We start from the raw sequence: 22941 nt of genomic DNA, 5'->3' as shown, positions 1-22941 counted from the left end.
ATACACCCCCGCCCTTTTTCTACCCAGAGAGATGTTTATTTCTGTCGGTGCGACACATGAAGAAACCCAGTGGCTGTACCGACTCAGACGACATATCACGAGAGAACCATGTTTACGTGACCTATTGAACTCTAATGGGATTCTATCCTATATGGTTTTATCTTATAGGATCATATAAGATTCCAATACAGGAATCCAATAGAAAAATCCTACCAGATTCTGAAACCAGTTCTATTGGACTCCTATAGGATTCTATTCTGGTTTAGCGGTCTAAGCACCCGACTCCGGACAACTTAAGCAACTCAGCCGACTGTCTGTGCCCTTAACCACTTTCTGTACCCCTCTCTATAGCTGTCTTCCTGTCTGTACTCTCCCTATCTGTCCTGTCAAAAAATGTATAATAATAACTCTGGTCTCCTTTAAAAATAAATACAAAATAATAATGTTTACCCAAGACCAAAAAATCATACAGGATTCCAATAAAAACATATCAAAATCCAAAAGAAAATCCTATCACATTTTGGAACGAGTCCTATTAATTGTTTCTCTGAGTGCACGAAACTCTGTCTTTGTATGTCAACTCAACCATGACAGGGTCCTTACTCCAGAGCTTGAAGAAGGTTGAGATGGGCAGCGGAGACACAGACCTCTCAAACTTATTCAAGGAAAGAGACAGAACCATATACAGTATCTTCTATCTCCATGGCTTTAAAACTGCACAACCAAGCCTTTGTTTGAGCACTTGACTCTAACATAGTTCTAAATCAAATGAGAGATTCCTCACCCGCTTTCTTTGACAAATATACTTTTAACTGTTAATTAATGGGAGCTGGGCAAGTCATAGGCAAGTCGTGAGATACATAAAAGTGTTGCAAATAAGTCTGCAAACTTGTTAACAACCTGCATTTTGTTACATGTACTGTATGTCTGCAAAGCATATAAGTTTTTAACTCATTATTGAACTAATACGGAAAGATATGATGACACTAAATGAGATAAGCTGTCCAGTGACACAATGTTGAACAAAACGACAAATGTCCTCATTTTAACATCCTGAGACCTCATTTAGTTTACTTCAAAGAACTTTCAAAGAGCTGTTACTTCAATATCCAATCACTAAAATCCCCTGTTGCTGATCTGCAAATGGAAAGTCCTTGTCTAAAACATTGGATTAAATATCCCCCAAACCGTGCTGCAGTTTCTCTCTAGTTGTTTACTGACTGAATGCAGCACTCTCAAGAGGGATTCAACCCCTGACCCTCCTCTAGGTCCAAAGTGGTTAACAGAGCACTCACCAGCCAGAAGGACATTGCAGAGCTTTCAATGGGAAACTTATAGGACAACCACTCCTCTCTTAGGTCCAGAACCAGGTAAGGTCCAGAATATTTAATTAGGCTTGCCTGGAGCTCATGGGGACTGTGCCATAGTCCCTCTAGTAAGACAAACTGAACTGAGAGACAGAGCCTGGCAGTCTAGCCTTTATCCTGACATATTTCCTGAGCTGCATTGTTAGACTGGGAAAGAGAAAACACACACACACACTCACACACATACACACACAGACAGATAGACACACACACTCACTCTCACTCACACACAGACAGACATGCTTGCACATACACACACAACACGCACAGGGCAGTGGAAATATTGTCTCACTCTCGGGGATCACACCATGGAGCGACCTGCAGAGTGAGTCCAGTCGGAGCTGTTGTTCTTTCCTTTATGTTTTGGGCCAAGGTCACTGTTTAACCTGTGGCTGGCGGGGAGGCGGTAGCCTGCTCCCCAGGACGCTTCTACGTCCTTGTTGATTATTGACAGAACATGGAAACCTTTCCAGCCTGCCAAGACTGAGCTCTCCATATCTCACCACACTGTTTGTTAAAAGGACCACAGCTCATTTAGGGTCAGTTCATTATGGTAAAGAATAGATTTACCTTCAATCCATTAGGTATAGACACATAACCTTTTGTGTGTGATTTAGTGGCAATACGGGCGTGGTACTCTTCGCAGGATTTAGAGGCAAGGTCTAAAGCTGAGAGTGTGAAAGAGGAATGACCCAGAAATGCTATGGATAGGGGAGCTAAGAGAAGGGTCTCTAAATGTGACAGCTGTAGTTGAGAGACCAAAACAGAAACCCATGAGTTGATTTTAACTGACCTTTTAAACCTTTTCACATACTACGTTATAGATATGAAAGAAATATGTATTTTTTTTCCGTCGCTATGTTGAAACAAAAATGGATACATTTAAACCTGTAAAGGATTTACACAATAAAGTCAAAGACATTTATTTTGGAGTACTCAAAGAGTGAAACATATAGATTGGGAGAATATAGAGTGTGATGGTCAGCAGAACCAGGGATGGGGTGGGGTGAAGAGGTCAGGTGCACAGCCAGGAGCCAATGAGGGGCCAGGCAGGCTAGGGTCACCCTTTGTGTTATAGCAGGCGCTAAATTGAAAACGTTTCAACCTGACACATTTGTTGGAACTTTGACTGGTTCCTTAGTTTGCTACATTGACAACAGTGTCTTCTGACGGAGTTTGAGGGAGTGGATATAGGAGGTAAGTAATAACAACACTCTCCTATATCCACCATTGAGTGTGAGATGAGTTAGCGGCACGACACAGTGCTAACATTCAGGTCTGCTTGTCCTCCTTTGAAGCTGAAATAGATTTATGGCACTTCCACAATGGAGTTGTGCTTTCATTTTCCCAGAGATTGCTTGGCAAATGCCTCTCCTAGTGATATCCTCAAGCGGATGTTGGATTTCTATCCCCCGAATCTACAAGGCACCAGGAGGGACACGATCCTGCATTCTCTTTCACACACACTAGATGTGTTGACATCTCTTGTCATCATCGCCTTTACTGTAACGTCACTTACTGTAACGTCACGGACGCCCATGTTTTTATACGCCTCTATTCTATCACAACAACTACATAGAAATGGGTGATTTTCAGACAAGGATAGATTATATCATGTAAAGAAAGTAGCAGGGGAGGTGTTGATATGGTGTTCAAGTTTTTGTGTGAAAGTGACCCAAAATGTGTGTGTGTGTGTGTGTGTCCGGTATAAACAAAGACACCCAGAACAATCTGTTCCCTAGCAGCGGCCAGGTCAGCTGGGGAAGCAGTAGAGCTGCAAGCGGATTGGATAGGGTGTGTTCTCCAACACCATCATGGATGGAGAAAAAAAAAACAGTTTCCATCAACAGGCTCTGCACAGGAAACACTGTGTCCCCAGCAGGAAGCGCCTGTACAGAACAACAGAGTGGACAGAGGGAACTAACTGCATGTGTGAGAGAGAACTGGATACTGCTGTAAACACAGCACCACACCCCCTTAGGGCTGCTAGTCTCTGGGGTACCCTGTCACCTCAACGAGTTCACACCACACCCCTTTAATGAGGGCGCACCGTGGATTGCGTCATTTCCTGGAAGCTTTCCAAGAAACCAATGAGAGTTACTTGGCAGGTTCACATGTGGCATACATTAAGTCAATACACTCCACATGTGCTATCCGTGACAACCATGTTAATGCAGTAATACATACAGAAGGTAAAGGCTAATGATGAGTGGGCAATGGACAAAATGTATGATATCCTATGCATGTAAATATATTATTACATCTTACAAAGCTTTTGAATTTATATTATACTGTGTTATGCTTTGTGACGTTGTGCAGCGGCAAGTGCAGTGAGTAAGGAGTAGATATTTCAGCTCCTCCTGTTGGGATTGACACGGAGCATTGACAAGCCCATGCTAGTAGAAAAGACAGGGCTATTGGAGACTAAAACACAAGGAAAGTTTATCAGGACTCAGACCACGTTTTCGTTACATTGAAAGAAGGGATAGGTGGGTTTGAAGGGGTTTGCCTTGTCACTCAACTTCTGACAAGTGTTTCTTCACAAGCGCAATAGTAACCGTAGCGATAGTGATTCTGTCCAATGGCGGTGCCTTATGCAAATAGCCCCATAGGCAGTTGTAAAGGGGCACGCTTGACTGGCTGCGAAACTGTGTTGATCACATTGGTTTTCCATTTCACATGAACTTCCCTTTGTGCTAAAAAGTCTGTTTTTGTATGGTTTAATTGAATTAACTCCTGTGGAGGAAACAGATGCCTCGCTTTGGAGAAGGGGGAGACAGTCCTTACGGAAAAACCACATGAATTCACGTGATCACGTGATCTTATGAGAAGTTAATGTGTACCAGTCTAAAGTTTGGACACACCTACTCATTCAAGGGTTTTTCTATATTTTTACTATTTTCTATATTGTAGAATAATAGTGAAGACATCAAAACTATGAAACCACCAGTGAAGGAAAAAATACCCAACTGGCATACTTTAAAATAAATACTTTAATAAAAGAAAATTACTCAGGTAAAAGTGAAAGTCACCCAGTAAAATACTACTTGAGTAAAAGTCAAAAAGTATTTGGTTTTAAATATACTTAATTAAGTATCAAAAGTAAAAGTATTAATCATTTCAAATTCCTTATATTAAGCAACCCAGACGGCACGATTTTCTTGTTTTTTAAATTTACGGATAGCTAGGGACACGCTTCAACAGTCAGACATAATTTACATTCCTAAAGAAAATATTGTACTTTTTACTCCATACATTTTCCCTGACACCCAAAAGCACTCATTACATTTTGAATGCTTAGCAGGATAGGAAAGTGGTCTAACTCATGCACTTATCAAGAAAACATCCCTGGTCATCCCTACTGCCTCTGATCTGGCAGACTCACTAAACACAAATGCTTTGTTCATAAATTATGTCTGAGAGTTGGAGTGTGCCCCTGGCTGTTAAAATACATGAAAATTGTGCTTTCTGGATTGCTTAATATAAGGAATTTGAAATTGATACTTAAGTATATTTTAGCAATTACATTTACTTTTGATGCTTAAGTACACAGCTGAAGTAGAAATTTTTACATACACTTAGGTTGGAGTCATTAACCTCTCTTGGGTAGGGGGCAGTATTTTCACGTCCAGATGAGAAGCGTGCCCAAAGTAAACTGCCTGTTACTCAGGCCCAGAAACACTATGGCAGGCGAAATTGTAGTTTTTCTAGGTGGCTCCCATTTTGGCTGTAGTGTTTCCATGCTCGTGGAAGAGGTATTTTTCTCCGGTAAAGACAATAACGATTCTCCTTCTTAAATTGTATAGTTTATTTACGTATTAGGGTACCTAAGGTTTGATTATAAACGTTGTTGGACCTGTTCTAAAAAGTTTATTAGTAACGTTTGGGATTCATTTTGTATGCATTTTGATGTAGGGAAACTGGGTGGATTATTGACTGAAGCGCTCCAGCTAAACTGAGTTTTTATGGATATAAAGAAGGACATTATCGAACAAAAGGACCATTTGTGATGTATCTGGGACCCTTTGGAGTGCCAACAGAAGAATATCATCAAAGGTAAGGTATTTATTATATCGCTATTTCTGACTTGTGGCGCACCTGCCTGTTTGAAATATGTTCTTCATGCTTTTGTATGCGGGGTGCTGTCCTCAGATAATCGCATGGTGTGCTTTCGCCGTAAAGCCTTTTTGAAATCTGACACAGCGGCTGGATTAACACAAAGTTAATTTTCATGTATTTATTTTCATTTGGTACACTTGTGATTTTATGAAAGTTAAATATGTATAATTCTGTAGTTTGAATTTCACTTTATTTTCATGTATTACTACACTTGTGATTTTATGAAAGTAAAATATTTATAATTCTGTAGTTTGAATTTCGCGCTCTGCAAATACAAGTACATTTTCCAACAGCTGTTTACAGACAGATTATTTCACTTATAATTCACTCTATCACAATTCCAGTGGGTCAGAAGTTTACATACACTAAGTTGACTGTGCCTTTAACCTGAGTGTATTTTGGCAGTATTTTGATGTTTGGATGAAAAACGTGTCCAAATGAAACTGCCTATTTCTCAGGCCCAGAATCTAGAATATGCATATAATTGTCAGATTAGGATAGAAAACACACTAAAGTTTCCAAAACTGTCAAAATATTGTCTGTGAGTATAACAGAACTGATATTGCAGGCGAAAACCTGAGGAAAATCCAACCTGGAACAGCCCTCTCTCTGGGCATGAGAGGACACATATTGGGCCTAAAGGCCCTAACTCCCTATCCGGAAACAGGCCTCTCTCTCCTGGGATGAGAGTACACATACAGGCCTAAAGGCCCTAACTCCCTATCCGGGAACGGCCCTCTCTCTCCGGGCATGAGAGTACACATACAGGCCTATAGGCCCTCACTCACCACCCGGGTAACACCCCTCTATTTCCGGCCATGAGAGTAGAGCTTAACCCCTGGAGCTATGGACCACCAGGCCCATAGGCCCTCACTCACCACCCGGGTAATTCTTCAATATAAAGGCGTGAAACTACGTCTAAAGGCTGTAGACTCCTTAGGGAAGACATAGAAAAAGAATCTGGTTGATATCCCTTTCAATGGGCAGTAGGGATGCATAGAAAGACAGGGGTTTCAAAATAAGGGTCACTTCCTGATTGGATTTTTCTCAAGATTTCGCCTGCAATATCAGTTCTGTTATACTCACAGACAATATTTTTACAGTTTTGGAAACTTTAGAGTGTTTTCTATCCTAAGCTGTCAATTATATGCATATTCTAGCATCTGGTCCTGAGAAATAGGCAGTTTACTTTGGCAACGTTATTCTTCCAAAAAAAAAAAATAGTGCCCCCTAGCTTCAAGAGGTTAAACCTCTCTGGGATATGTGGGACGGTAGCGTCCCACCTCGCCAACAGCCAGTGAAAGTGCAGGGCGCCAAACAAAAATCAAACAAAAATCTCATAATTAAAATTCCACAAGCATACAAGTATTTTACACCATTTGAAAGACACAATTCTCGTTAATCCAGCCACAGTGTCTGATTAAAAAAATGCTTTACAGCGAAAGCACCACAAACGATTATGTTAGGTCACCACCAACTCGCAGAAAAACACAGCCATTTTTCCACAAAAAGCACAAATAGAGATAAAATGCATCACTAGCCTTTGATGATCTTCAACACTCATAGGACTTCTTGTTACATAATACATGTATGTTTTGTTCGATAAAGTGCATATTTTTATCCAAAAATCTAATTTTACATTGGTGCGTTACGTTTAGTAGTTCTAAAACATGCGGTAATTGTGCAGAGAGCCACATCAATTCACAGAAATACTCATCATAAATGTTGATGAAAATACAAGTGTTATACATGGAATTAGAGAAAAACGTCTCCTTAATGCAACCGCTGTGTCAGATTTAAACGGAAAAAGCAAACCATGCAATAATCTGAGTACAGCGTTCAGACAACAAAGCAGCCAAAAAGATATCCACCATATTGTGTGGTCAATATTAGTCAGAAATAGCATTCTAAATATTCACTTACCTTTGATGATCTTCATCAGAATGCACTCCCAGGAATCCCAGTTCCACGATAAATGTTTGATTTGCTCGATAAAGTTCTTCATTGATGTCCAAATAGCTTCTTTTGTTAGCGTGTTTGGTAAACAAAACCAAAAGCGTGTTCAGGTCCAGCCGAACGTCGGACAAAAAGTACAAAAAGTTATATTACAGCCCTTAGAAACTTGTCAAACTAAGTATAGAATCAATCTTTAGCATGTTTTTATCATAAATGTTCAATAATGTTCCAACCGGAGAATTCCTATGTCTGTAGAAAAGCAATGGAATGAGAGCTCACTCTCTCGTGACCGCATCTGGCTCAATCCCCTCTCATTCGCCCCCACTTCACAGTAGCAGCCCGAAACGACGTTCTAAAGAATGTTGACATCTATTGGAAGCCGTAGGAAGTGCAATATGACCCAATTGACACTGTATATTGGAATGGCAAATAGTTGAAAAACTACGAACCTCAGATTTCCCACTTCCTGGCTGGATTTGTCTCAGGTTTTCGCCTGCCATATGAGTTCTGTTATACTCACAGACATCATTCAAACAGTTTTAGAAACTTCAGATAGTTTTCTATCCAATACTACTAATATGCATATATTAGCATCTGGGACAGAGTAGCAGGCAGTTTACTCTGGGCACCTTATTCATCCAAGATACTCAATACTGTCCCCCTGTCACCAAGAAGTTAAAGGTCCTACTTACATTGGCGATGGAGAGCGTGATCACACAGCTGTCTGAAACAGCTGTTGCTCTCATGCATGGTTCAGTATTGCATGCCTCGAAACGAGCATACTGTATAAGGCATTTAGCTCGACTGGTAGGCTTGTGTCACTGTGCAGCTCTCGGGTGGGTTCCCCTTTTTAATTCGTGAGGGTTTGCAAGCCCAGCCATATCCGACGAGCGTCAGAGCCAGTCAGTGGTGTAGAGTACTTAAACCGGTTAACATTCACAAGAACGCAAGGCCAGATGGATTACCAGGATGCGTACACAGAGAATGCATTGACCAGCTGACAAGTTTCTTCACTGACATTTTCAACCTCTCCCTGACCCAGTCTGTTAAACCTACATGTTTGAAGCAGACCACCACAGTCCCAGTGCCCAAGAACACTTGTCTAAATTACTGCCGCCCCATACCACACACATTTGTAGCCATTAAATGCTTTGAAAGGATGGTCATTAACACCATCATCTAAGAAACCCTGGACCCACTCCAATTCACATACTGCCCAAACAGATCCACAGATTCCATCCTCAAAACGTTGCCAACCAAATTAAAGACACTCTAAGTGACTGTATTAACATCCTTTGTGTCTCAATAGCTGTCCATGCCAGAGTCTTTGTGGGCGACTTTCCGCATTGCTGAATCTGTAATGTCTTGAAAGCCTGTTTCTAAAAGAAATCTCATTCACACATCTTTTGACCCCAAACCATTAATTTACTCAAACAGTCACAGAGTTGACTAAGCTAACATTGTTAACAGTTATAGATGCCCTAAAATCTGTCAAATTCATAACAGACATTAATTAGCGTATCATTTCTTGGAAGCAACTCTTAAGCTTTAGTTAGAGGGCATCTATTTCCTGTAAATTGTGCTATTCACACACATCTTCCCTCACAGTAAGAGTCAACTCTATTTTTTTAATTTAACTAGGCAAGTCAGTTAAGAAAAATTAAGGGGGCAAATAAGGTGTTTAGTTTGTCTGGAAGCGTGACGTTGGTGTCCGTGAAATGGCTGTTTTTGTTTTTGTAGTCAGTGATTTCCTGTAGACCCTGCCACATATGTCTCGTGTCTGAGCGTTTGAATTGTGACTCCACCTTGTCCCTGTATGCGGAGGGAATAACTACACTGTTTATATTCAGCCATATTTCCAGACCTCTTTCCCTGGTAAAATGCGGTGGATCGCGCTTTCAGTTTTGTGCAAATACCACCATCCATCCACAGTTTCAGGTTAGGGTAGGTTTTAATAGTCATAGTGGGTACAACATATCCAATGCACTTCTTTATAAATGCACTCTCCGAGTCATCGTATATGTCAATGTTGTTCTCTGAGTTTGACAGGAACATTTTCCATTGGCTTCCGATTGGTCAGACCAGCGTTGAAGGGCTCTCGTCCTGTTTGAGTTTCTGTCTATAAGACTGAACGAGCAAGATGGCGTTGTGGTCGTATTTGCCGAAAGGAGGGCGGGGGAGGGCTTTGTATGCATAGCGGAAGTTAGAGTAGCAGTGGTCGAGAGTATTAGCCTGTGCAATAATTATTTTGGTAGGTAAAATGGCTGGCATTTGATTGTAAGGAATTCTAAGTAGGGTGAGCAGGACTTGAGTTCCTGTATGTTGTTATGATTACAACATGAGTCGTCAATCATAAAGCATACACCCCCGCCCTACCTCTTCCCAGAGAGGTGTTTATCTCTGCCGGCGTGATGCGTGGAGAAGCCTGTGGCTGATCCGATTCCGACAACATATCCCGAGAGAGCCATGTTTCCGTGAAACAGAGAATGTTACAATCTCTGATGTCTCTCTGGAAGGCAACTCTTGCTCGAATTTCGTCTACCTTGTTGTCAAGAGACTGGACATTGGCGAGTAGTATACTCAGGAGCAGTGAGCGATGTGCACGTCTACGGAGCCTGACCAGAAGGCCACTCCGTCTGCCCCTTCTGTGGTGCCGTTGTTTGGGTTGGCCACTGGGATCAGATCCATTGTCCTGGGTGGTGGTCCGAATAGAGGATTCACTTCAGGAAAGTCATATTTCTGGATGTAATGTTGGTAAGTTGACATTGCTCTTATATCCAATAGTTCTTCCAGGCTGTATGTAAGAAGATTTCCTGTCGTTACAATGTAAGAAATAATAAAAAAAATATTTTAAAAAATATACTGCATAGTTTCCGAAAAAACGCAAAGCGAGGCGATCATTTCTGTTGGCACCGTTTGACACGATGTTGGAACATTGCTGCGAGGACTTGCTTCCATTCAGCCACAAAAGCATTGGTGAAGTCGGACACTAACTTAGGGCGATTAGGCCTGGCTTGCAGTCAGCGTTCCATTTAATCCCAAAGGTGTTCGATGGGGTTGAGGTCAGGGCTCTGTGCAGGCAAGCCAAGTTCTTCTACACCATTTCTGTATAGACCTCACTTTGTGCACGGGGGCATTGTCATGCTGAGACAGGAAAGGGCCTTCCCCAAACTGTTGCCACAAAGTTGGAAGCACAGAATTGTCTAGAATGTCATTGTACACTGTAGCGTTAAGATTTCCCTTCACTGGAAGTAAGGGGCCTTGTCCGAATCATGAAAAACAGCCCCAGACAATTATTCCTCCTTCACCAATCTTTATAGTTGGCACTATGCATTCGGGCAGGTATCGTTCTCCTGGCATCCGCCAAATCCAGATTCATCAGATGGTGAAGAGTGATTCATCACTCCAGAGAATGCTGCCCACTGCTCCAGAGTCCATTGGCAGTGAGCTTTACACCACACCAGCTAACACTTGGCATTCAGCATGGTAATCTTAGGCTTGTATGCGGCTGCTCGTCCATGGAAACCCATTTCAACAAGCTCCCTACGAACAGTGTTTGTGCTGACGTTGCTTTCTGAAGCAGTTTGGAACTTAGTAGTGAGTGTTGCAAACGAGGACAGGCGATTTTTACAAGCTTCAGATCTCTGCGTTTCCATTCTGTAAGCTTGTGTGGCCTACCACTTCGTGACTGAGGCGTTGTTGCTCCTAGATGTTTCCACTTCGCACTTACAGTTGACTGAGGCTCTGACTTGTTGGAAAGGTGGAATCCTATGACTGTGCCACATTGAATGTATTTTTTTATTTTTTTACCTTTATTTAACTAGTCAAGTCAGTTAAGAACAAATTCTTATTTTCAATGACGGCCCAGGGGCAGAACGACAGATTTGTACCTTGTCAGCTCGGGGGTTTGAACTCGCAACCTTCCGGTTACTAGACCAACGCTCTAACCACTAGGCTACCCTGCCGCCCAATGTCACTGAGCTCTTCAGTAAGGCCATTATAATGCCAATTTTTGTCTATGGAGATTGCATGGCTGTTGCTCTATTTTATACACCTGTCAGCAATGGGTGTGGCTGAAATAGATGAATCCACTAATTTAAAGGGGGGTCCACATACCTTTGTATATATAGTGTATATCCACACTGAAACGTGTGAAATCATGAGGTTTTTTACCATAAGGTAGGGTATCATCCATCTATCACCATATTGTTCTGTTAGGAAGGGAGACAGCAAAAATTACTTCATTGTTGATTAATGGAAGGATATAAAGCTCTAGATGACTCCCATAGGAAAATTAAGCAAGGTGTTTACGATTCACATGGTCACATTCACGAGCCCACATTTTCCCTATATAGTGCACTACTTTTGGTCATTTGGCCATAAAAGTTGTTAGTGGGAATTTAGCCTTGGAGTGGTCACACAAATACACGGCGCAAGCCACTACCTTCTCTCAAAAATAACCACATCATCTCTCACCATCTTGACAGTGTCACCATCTGCTGGCCAAAGACCACAGGTCCTCTGTTTTCCAGGTTTCCATCCTCCAATCTTTGTCATTTTATACAGATTATCTCTCGCCACTGTCTGGTTCTTTCTCTCCATTTCTCTCACACACAATCATGGATGTCATGGTTTTCTCATTTCTAATTTCTTACTTCCGAGGCAACTCAGTGCATCAAGTAATATGCCTCAATTCAGAAACATTTTGTTGTCAACCTCCTTAGGGTACTTTTGTGACAGTGATCTTGAGACTAAGATAAACACGCTCCCTTGGAACTTAATCAGACAGCAGCTTTCTGGAAGAAGAAAACAGGAGAGACAGTATACTTGTATTGTTTTGTCTAGATGTGAGGTCCCAGCTTGACAGCGGCCATGGAATGTAAATTCTGTGTTTATTTTGCCTTCCTCCCTTTCTTTCATGTCTGCTCCTCTTCAGTCCGAGCATCGGTATATCGCCCGACCTCAAATAATAACCTAACGCCAGACTTCAAATAAACACGGCGTCACTCACGTCTCAAGTAGATAGAACTGTAATGGAAACAAATGTTTTCCCAGTCTCTGAGCAAGTGCTGGGGAAAAGAGGCCTCAATCAGTCATCTCACTTTGCTTGAGTTCTGGTGAAGAAGATGTCTGCAGTTTTGTCAACAATACATAGACGTCTCAGAGCCTATAGGGATGGGAGAATGAGCAGAGAGCCACACAGTGACCAACACAGTGACCAAGTGCATTGAAAAAGGGTGCTGTCAAAAAGGCATCTAGTCTGGTCTTCCTTAACCAGTCTTTTCAGATTGAAGTTCAGGACAAAACACATTGGGAAAAAAACATGACACAAGCTACGTTTCCATCCACAGTTTTTATGTGAGTAAAGTCATACCATATAAAAAAACAACAACATGACAGCTGTGACAGAAACAGGAAGTTTCAGTACAATTTTCTAAATGCCGACAGATGATTTGTTAATTTGTTCATAAAATTAAGTATGCAATAAATGGTAGTGGAAACATAATTATGCACAAATATGGATATAATAAAACATCATATCGAAGTAAACTAAGATTCACGCGATGATATGGTGTGCTGTCTATGACTCGGGAAACCATACAGTTTATTAGGCTACAGATGAAATAAGGATGGTGAAAGTGGACGGTTGTGAGCTTGATGCTCCTTTCCAATAAATATCGAGGGTCTTATTCTGGTGACACGTCGATCAAATCAAATCAAACTTTATTTGTCACATGCGCCAAATACAACAAGTGTAGACCTTACTGTGAAATGCGTACTTACAAGCGCTTAACTCTTCTTGAACTGCACTGTTGGTTAAGAAAATATTTACCAAATAGACTAAAGTAAAAAAAATAATAAGAAAAGGTAACACAATAAGAATAACAATGACGAGGAGGTATAGAGGAGGTACCAGTACCGAGTCAGTGTGCAGTGGTACAGGTTTGTTGAGGTAACATGGAGGTAGGGATAAAGTGACTTTGCATAGATAATCAATTGATGCTTGACTGCCGTTGCACAAATACAAATAATCTCCATCTTATCCATAATAATCTGATCATGCACAACCTACTTGCACTGTATCTGTGATCTGTTGGCTAGAGCAAATGTGCCAAGACCAGAGTAGGGACATTTGCTATTTAACGCATGTCACGTGTGCTCCCTCTCCGGCCTCTAGGTAACTAGGCTGCTCGTGATGGAACACACCTGTCACCATCGTTAAGCGCACTTGTGCGTCATCACTCCCCTAGCTACCTTCCCTATTTATGTCACTACCTTTGGTTCCTTCCCCAGGCGTTATTGTTTCTGTGTCATGTCTGTGCGTTGTCCCTGTTTCTTGTTTTGTATTATGTTGTGTTTATTTATTAAAACACTCACTCCTTGAACTTGCTTCCCCGACTCTCAGCGCACATCATTACAACGGAACAGGTTTTATGTGAAAAATATTGGTTGTTGAAAATGCGATGGAAACTTGAGATTTTTATTCAGTACATGAAAACTTGAGTAAAAAGTATATTTTGTGGGCACCAGGTCATCACGTACTGATTTTTAACCGCAAGAAGTCCGTTTGGTAGAAACACACAACTGGTGGGGTGATTTTAGAATATTTACATGAAAATCTGTCGCCAATTGGATGGAAACCTAGCTACAGCCTTGAAATATTCCTGTGGTCAAAGTCAGTTTTTGATTCCCATTATATACTGAACAAAAATCTAAACACAACATGTAAAGTGTTGGGCCAATGTTTTATGAGATGGAATAAAAGATCCCAGAAATGTTCCATATCCACAAAAAGCTTATTTCTCTCAAATTTTGTGCACAAATTTGTTTACATCCCTATTAGTGAGCATTTCTCCTTTGCCAAGCTAATCAATCCACTTGACTGGTGTGGCATATCAAGAAGCTGATTAAACAGCATGATCATTACACAAGTGCACTTTGTGCTGGGGACAATATAAAGCCACTTTAAAATGTGCAGTTTTGTCACACAACACAATGCAACAGATGTCTCAAGTTTTGGAGTGTGCAATTGGCATGCTGACTGCAGAAATGTCTACCAGAGCTGTTGGCAGAGAATTTAATGTTTGTTTCTCTACCATAAACCGCTTACAACATCGTTTTAGAGAATTTGGCAGTACGTACAACCAGCCACACAACTCCTGACCAAGTGTAACCACGCCAGCCCAGGACCTCCACATCTGGCATCTTCACCTGCGTGATCATCTGAGACCAGCCACCTGGACAGCTGATGAAACTGAGGAGTATATCTGTCTGTAATAAAGCCCTTTTGTGGGGAAAAAAAATGAATTCTAGTTGGCTGGGCCGGGTTCCCCAGTGGGTGACCCTGGCTCAAGTGCGTGGGCCTATACCCTCCCAGCCCACCCGTGGCTGTGCCAATGCTCATGCGAAATCCATAGATTGGTGCCTAATGAATTTATTTAAATTGCCTGATTTCCTTATATGAACTGTAACTAAGGAAAATCATTGAAATGGTTTCATGTTGCGTTTATGTTTTTGTTCAGTACATTGTCACATTTCAACTGATCTGACAGATAACTGGCAAACACTCATTGGATAGCTAAAAAGAAGGTTGGTTACAATATGCTGTCCTAACATTCAAAAATATTACCAAGGGGACATCGTCCACTGAACCTCCTTTCATCCTGAAAAGAGTCGAAGGTGTTTTGTGGAGGCAGAATGAGTATTTATGAAAATCTAAATGCACAAATCTTGTCTGCTTGGTGGCTGAAACAGTCTTAAAATCAATCCATATGAAACAAAAGGCATGGATGCTAACAACGCTAGTTCACACACTGAATGCTGAATACTCCCTGTAGCTAGCGAGTGTAGTGAAGTTCTACCTAATCCACAAATTAGTTTTCATTATTGATGCACCGATATGACATTTTTGGCCGATACCGATATCCAATATTTTCCTTGCCCCAAAAAACGATACTGATACACAATATATACAGTGGGGGGGGAAAGTATTTAGTCAGCCACCAATTGTGCAAGTTCTCCCACTTAAAAAGATGAGAGAGGCCTGTAATTTTCATCATAGATACACTTCAACTATGACAGACAAAATGATAAAACAAAATCCAGAAAATCACATTGTAGGATTTTTTATTTATTTATTTGCAAATTATGGTGGAAAATAAGTATTTGGTCAAAAACAAAAGTTTATCTCAATACTTTGTAAATGTATAATAAATAAACACACACACACACACACATGTCTAAGGCACTGCATCTCAGTGCAAGAGGCATCACTACAGTCCCTGGTTCGAATCCAGGCTGTATCACATGCGGTCATGATTGGGAGTCCCATAGGGCGGCACACAATTGGCCCAGCGTCGTCCGGGCCGCCATTGTAAATAAGAATTTGTTCTACACTGACTTTCCTAGTTAAATAAAGGTTACTCACACACACAAACCACATTGACTAAAAAGTTATTTTGTTGGCATTCACGTATGTCCCCATTACCAGTAAAGCATAATCAAAACCTATTTCTTTCACTTACTTGCTGTGCTGTTTCGTTGTTCATTTGTTTAGACCGCTGAGTGTGCGTTTCAATAAGCATTTCTCTACGGCTGGCCATGGTTTCCACCTGGCTACCCCAAACCCGGCCAACAACTTTGCACCCCCTGCAGCAACTGGCCCAAGCCATCAGACAGCTGATGTCCTGAAAGAGTTACAACATCTGGATCAATTCAAATCAGCTGGACTAGACAATCTGGACCCTCTCTTCCTAAAATTATCTGCCGCCATTGTTGCAACCCTTATTACTAATCTGTTCAACCTCTCTTTTGTATCGTCTGAGATTCCTAAAGATTGGAAAGCACCCACAGTCAAAGGGGGATACACTCTACACCCAAACTGTTAAAGACCTATATCCATCCCGCCCTGCCATTCTAAAAGTCTTCGAAAACCAAGTAAACAAACAGATCACCGACCATTTCGAATCCCACCGTACCTTCTCCACTTTGGAATCTGGTTTCCGAGCTGGTCACGGGTGCCCCTCAGTCAGTCCAAAGGTCCTAAACGATATCATAACCACAATCGATAAAAGACAATACTGTGCAGCCGTCTTCATCGACCTGGCCAAGGCCGGCAGACTCAACAGCCGTGGTTTCACTTATGACTACCTCGCCTGGTTCACTAACTACTTCTCAGATAGGGTTAGGTGTGTCAAATCGAAGGGCCTGTTGTCCGGACCTCTGGCAATATCTATGGGGGTGCTACAGGGTTAAATTCTCGGGCCGACTCTTTTCTCTGTATATACATTTGAAGTCGAAAGTTTACATACACTTAGGTTGGAGTCATTAAAACTAATTTTTCAACCACTTTCTTTTAAACAAACTATAGTTTTGGCAAGTCGGTTAGGACATCTACTTTGTGCATGACACAAGTAATTTTTCCAACAATTGTTTACAAACAGATGATTTCACTTATAATTCACTGTATCGCAATTCCAGTGGGTCAAAAGTTTATATACACTCTGTTGACTGTGCCTTTAAAGTTATGGCTTTAGAATCTTCTAATAGGCTAATTGCCTTTTAAGTCATGGCTTTAGAAGCTTCTGATAGGCTAATTGACATCATTTAAGTCAATTGGAGGTGTACCTGTGGATGTATTTCAAGTCCTACCTTCAAAGATGCTGGAGGAAACGGATACAAAAGTATCTATATCCACAGTAAAATGAATCCTGTGTCGACATAACCTGAAAGGCCGCTCAGCAAGGAAGAAGCCACTGTTCCAAAACCCGCCATAAAAAAGCCAGACTGCGGTTTTCAACTGCATATGGGGACAAAGATCGTACTTTTTGGAGAAATGTCCTCTGGTCTGATGAAAAAAAAATACAACTGTTGGCCATAAGGACCACTGTTATTTTTGGAGGAAAATGGGGAGGTTTGCAAGCCGAAGAACACCATCCCAACTGTGAAGCACAGGTGTGGCAGCATCATGTTGTGGGGGTGCTTTGCTGCAGGATGGACTGGTGCAGTTCACAAAATAGATGGCATCATGAGTTAGGAAAATTATGTGGATATATTGAAGCAACATCTCAAGACATCAATCGGGAATTTAAAGCTTGGTTGCAAATGGGTCATCCAAATGGACAATAACCCCAAGCATTCCTACAAAGTTGTGACAAAATGGCAACAAAGTCAAGGTATTGGAGTGGCCATCACAAAGCCCTGACCTCAATCCCTTGGAAAATATGTGGGCAGAACTGAAAAAGCGTATGTGAGCAAGGAGGCCTACAAACCTGGCTCAGTTACACGAGCTCTGTCAGGAGGAATGGGCCAAAATTCACCCAACATATTGTGGGAAGCTTGAAACGTCTGACCCACTGGGAATGTGATGAAAGAAATAAAAGCTGAAATAAATAATTCTCTATACTATTATTCTGACATTTCACATTCTTAAAATAAAGTGGTGATCCTAACTGATCTAAAACAGGGAATATTTACATCGATTAAATGTTAGGAATTGTGAAAAACTGAGTTTAAATGTATTTGGCTAAGGTGTATGTCAACTTGCGACTTCAACTGCTCTTAAATGCAAGTAAAACTAAATGCATGCTCTTCAACCGATCGCTGCCCGCACCTGCCCACCCGTCCAGCATCACTACTCTGGACGGTTCAAATTTAGAATATGTGGACAACTACAAATACCTAGGTGTCTGATTAGACTCTAAACTCTCCTTCCAGACTCACATTAAGCATCTCCAATCCAAAGTTAAATCTAGAATCGGCTTCCCTTTTAGCAACAAATCCTCCTTCACTCACGCTGCCAAACATACCCTCGTAAAACTGACTATCCTACCGATCCTTGCCTTTGGCGATGTAATTTACAAAATAGCCTCCAACACTCTACTCAGCAAACTGGATGCAGTCTATCACAATGCCATCTGTTTGGTCACCAAAGCCCCATATACTACCCACCACTGCGACCTGTATGTTCTTGTTGGCTGGTCCTCACTACATATTTGTTGCCAAACCCACTGGCTCCAGGTAATCTATAAGTCTTTGCTTGGTAAAGCTCCGCCTTATCTCAGCTCACTGGTCACCATAGCAACACCCAACCGTAGCACGCACTCCAGCAGGTATATTTCACTGGTCATCCCCAAAGCCAACACCCCTTTGGCCGCCTTTCCTTCCAGTTCTCTGCTGCCAATGACTGGAACGAATTGCAAAAATCGCTGAAGTTGGAGACTAATATCTCCCTCACTAACTTTAAGTGTTAGCTGTCAGATCAGCTTACCGATTGCTGCAGCTGTACACAGCCCATCTGTAAATAGCCCATCCAACCAACCAACCAACTACCTACCTCATCCCCATATTTGTTTTTGTTTTTCCTGCTCTTTTGTACACCAGTATTTCGGATTGCACATCCTCATCTCCACATATATCACTCCAGTGTAAATTGCTAAATTGTAATTACTTCGCCACTATTGGGCTATTTATTGCCTTACCTCCTTACTTAATTTGCACACACTGTATACAGATTTTTCCATTGTGTTATTGACTGTACGATTGTTTATCCCATGTGTAACTCAATTAGTTTTTCTCGCACTGCTTTGCTTTGTTTTGGCTTGGTTGCAGTTGTAAATGAGAACTTATTGTCAACTGGCCTACCTGGTTAAATAAAGGTTAAATAAAAAATAATAAATAAATAAAGTGGCATAATTCTACAATTTGTATTCATTTGCATAACTGTCAATGACATACTTTTATTTTGAAGGCAAACCGCAAATTCCACTATTTTGCCTAATCCAAGCTACCAAGCTAAATCTAGCTACCCCAGAAGAAAATTATGCTTTATTACCTATGCAATATTGTAAACAGATCGTTCGTGGCCGGTGTTTGCAGACTTCTTTGTACAGCATTAACAGTGCTACTGTATCTTTTTTGACACGCAAAGACCCAAACGGCGTTCCATAGTATGTATGTCGTGAAGCTAATAGCAGTGGCACTATTACTGTGTAACTCCGGTAAGGGCAACATCTGAAAAATATCGTACTTGGTAGTGTGTACCGGTGCTCGACCAGTCAGCGAAAGCCAACATCACCCACGACAGAGAACAGTTGATTGTCAAAGGCAATGAATTCCTTTATCTTGGCTTTAATGGATTTCACCTTTGAGTTGTCTCGCTGAGATTTTCTTACTCTTTCAAATGACTGCTCAACTTGTTGACTGCTCGATCCACACAGCAGACATTGTGGGCTAGGTTAGGAACGCTGTGTTGCACATTGAATTTTACCTGGTGTCATTACGTCATGTCCCTAAGTTATATATGGTGCATACCTAGCTTTGTATCTTTGACATCATTTTATTACATCAACGTTAAACTTGATTTCAGGCCGATACCGATGTTGGCATTTTAAGCTAATATCGGACGATTCCGATATGTTCACCGATATATCGTGCAACCCTAGTTTTCATGATATCTGTTCTGCTGTGATTAGCGTGTCAAGTTCTACAGCACAGCTGACTGCTCTCTGCGATGTTATCGTGTTGGTCAAATGTTACAAATCCTCCAAACATCGGCTTCGAGGGCATTATCACTTTTATACAACAGGTTACCAACATATATTTTCATCCTTCCACACATTGAGGGTTGCTACCCAAGCCAGCTGGTCGTTTGTTCTATTGGTTTGGTTGCTAGAGACACAACCCAGTCGCTCAACCTTTTTGTTCTGTATCTATGGATGCAATCCAGTCGTTCATTCTAAATGTTCTAAATGATGCCATACTGGCTGGCAACGTTCGTAACCCTTGCTTGCTAGCTAGCCATCTACAGCTAATTTACAGCCAGAATAACAGCAAAGTAGCTGCATTTGCATTTATTTAAGCCGTTTTCTAGAGACATTTATTTGGATACATCCATAACAATGAGCTAACGAGGCACGATTTCGCCTGTCAGAACTGTTGTTCAGTGGAGCTAGCCAACAACACAGCTAACACAACCACTTCAAACTGAAGCTGGAAAGACTGCAAACTAGCTGCACTTTGTTTCGTTTTACCTTTTTTCAACGGACACTTCTTTGTATATATCCATAAAAACTGATTCATGATTTCGACTGGCTGAGGAACACTGCCTACCTGTCTGTGTCGTCCCGGTCCCCGACACCTTCTTTGCTATGGGACAGCTGGAGATCGAATTTGAATTTTGAAACAATGTTGCAGATGTCGGAGACACAGACAGCAAGATTTATACAAATCCTCGCTGTCGAAAAGGAAATGTTAGCCTAAAATGGATGGAACAGTAAATAGGCATTTTAACGTCATAGATTTAGCCGGTGGGAACTTGTGGAATAGACACCGGCTGGAATGCGGTTTTACCCAATCAGCATTCAGGATTAGACCCACCCGTTGTAACTACTGAGAGCAGATACATTTTCAGAATTAGGAACTAGTATTAGGCGGATGAGCAAAATTATTTTTAGAGATGAGTTCCATGTCCTAAAAGACAGATCGGTTGAGGGACGAGCGTCGCATAGGAGTGACGCCATTGGACGTGAGACAATGGACCATTATATGCTAAATATGTCTTGAGATACTCAGGGCCACAGAATAATCACAATGTTTGGGATCAAAGCATCATCAAAGTTCTATATCAAAAGGTTAGACTGTTTGAGTGGTGGCTTCTATCCAAAACCTACAACAGTGCAGGACCACCATCAGATTTGGAACTAAACCACATGGTGGCGGGATTTTGATGTACTGTCAGTTAATGACTCATGGAATCCAATGGAAGTTGCATTTCTCTCCACATCAAAGAGCCTCCATAGGGTTAACCCAGGCCACATTTCATGATAACCTGCTCAACTGATGCTCTCTAATGAGGTTTCCGCAACATGATTAAACTGGTGATGGAACTGGCAGGCACAGGTGTCTATCGTTACTCATCTATTGATCTGGCTATACAACTGTGAGGGAAACCAATAGGTGAATGCTTGGATACTCTCAGCATTCTCCCCGGGCCTCAGGTGTCCTTTTCTGCCACTATGCAACACTTGGGCTGTCGATAACAGCACAATGAGTTGTCTCATGGGCATTCAGGATATGCAAAGACCCTGTCAGTGAAACATAGCTCCAGAGCAAATACACACATAGCAGAAGCCTCCCTCTGATCTTTCCAGCAGTCATACAAAACGGCCAGATTAACTTCATAAGAAACAATCTGTCTATTGTGTGCCAGAATGATTATTATTTACTTGTGTTTATTCAGGGGAACCCAATTGAGACCAGTCTCATTTACAATGGTGCCCTCAGGACAAAAATACAGCGACAATAAAAATATACAGTACCAGCCAAAAGTTTGGACACACCTACTCATTCAAGGGTTTTTCTTTATTTTTACTATTTTCTACATTGTAGAATAATAGTGAAGGCATCACAACTATTAAATAACACATGGAATCATGTAGTAAGTGTTAAACATTTTTTTTTATATTGATTTTTCAAAGTAGCCACCATTTGCCTTGATGACAGCTTTGGCATTCTCTCAACCAGCTTCACCGGAAATGCTTTTCCAACAGTCTTGAAGGAGTTCCCAAATATGCTGAGCACTTGTTGGCTGCTTTTCCTTCACTCAGCGGTTCAACTCATACCAAACCATCTCAAGTGGGTTGAAGTCAGGTGATTGTGGAAGCCACGTCATCTGATGCAGCACTCCATCACTCTCCTTCTTGGTCAAATAGCCCTTACACAGCCTGGAGGTGTGTTTTGGGTCATTGTCTGGTTGAAACCAAATGATAGTCCCACTAAGTGAAAACCAGATGCGATGGTGTATCGCTGCAGAATTCTGTGGTAACTATGTTGGTTAAGTGTGACTTGAATTTTAAAAAAATCACTAAATCACAAAACTTTTGACTGGTACTGTATATATTTAAAAATATATATATATAATAAGAGCAAAGCGGGAGATGTAAGCAACCCATGTGAAGTATTTCAGGGTTCAATGAGCGGATTTCAACCTATGTGACATATGATTTGATTAGGAATCTCATCCATTGTTACATAGGGAGTGGCAGCATGGCAGCCTCACTCCATAAACTGGGATCAGTGAATACAACATGGCACTTGTGCAGTAATTAGAGTAGTTGGGTTTCTATTCGCCCCAGCCTAAAAAAGAATGATGTCAAGGATTCTAGAATGAAGCCATGACAGAATGTCACTTGCATACAAGTGTAATTCTGATAATGTATGCCTGTTCAATGCATATGTAATGCTTCAATGATTCAAGTATGAAACTAAAATAGACACAAAACTGAAATCAGGAAACTAAGAAGTCAAAAACGTGGTGTACAAGGGCCCTACTTTTACCACCTTACCCACTGGGCACAGATGTCTATACTACGTTGGTTCAACTTAATTTCATTGAAATTACCTTGATAACATTAACAATTAACAACAATAACATTGATTTAACTAGTGTGTGCCCAGTAGGTACTCACTGAGTCCTTCATTAAGCTAACTGTGTGACACA

The 22941-nt window shown here is 41.3% G+C and overlaps 1 protein-coding gene across 6 annotated transcripts in view; it reads right to left on the bottom strand.

The window, feature by feature from the left end:
* tns1b (tensin 1b) overlaps positions 1-22941 on the bottom strand; it is a 287235-nt gene that overhangs the window by 236283 nt on the left and 28011 nt on the right. Inside the window, exon 1 of one of the 6 annotated variants that reach the window (XM_052522084.1) lies at positions 1296-1451. The exons of the other annotated variants lie outside the window; for them this stretch is intronic. Within the exon in view, the coding sequence (XP_052378044.1) occupies positions 1296-1310 (15 nt within the window). The 5' untranslated portion in view covers positions 1311-1451. Of the gene's footprint in view, positions 1-1295; positions 1452-22941 lie in introns of those variants that run through there. 6 annotated transcript variants of the gene reach the window in all.

The sequence above is a fragment of the Oncorhynchus keta genome, chromosome 7 (assembly GCF_023373465.1).
Source record: "Oncorhynchus keta strain PuntledgeMale-10-30-2019 chromosome 7, Oket_V2, whole genome shotgun sequence".
In the NCBI taxonomy this organism is placed as follows: Eukaryota; Metazoa; Chordata; class Actinopteri; order Salmoniformes; family Salmonidae; genus Oncorhynchus; species Oncorhynchus keta.
The sequence above is the reverse complement of the archived record's forward strand: the minus strand, read 5'-3'. Positions and strand labels throughout refer to the sequence as shown.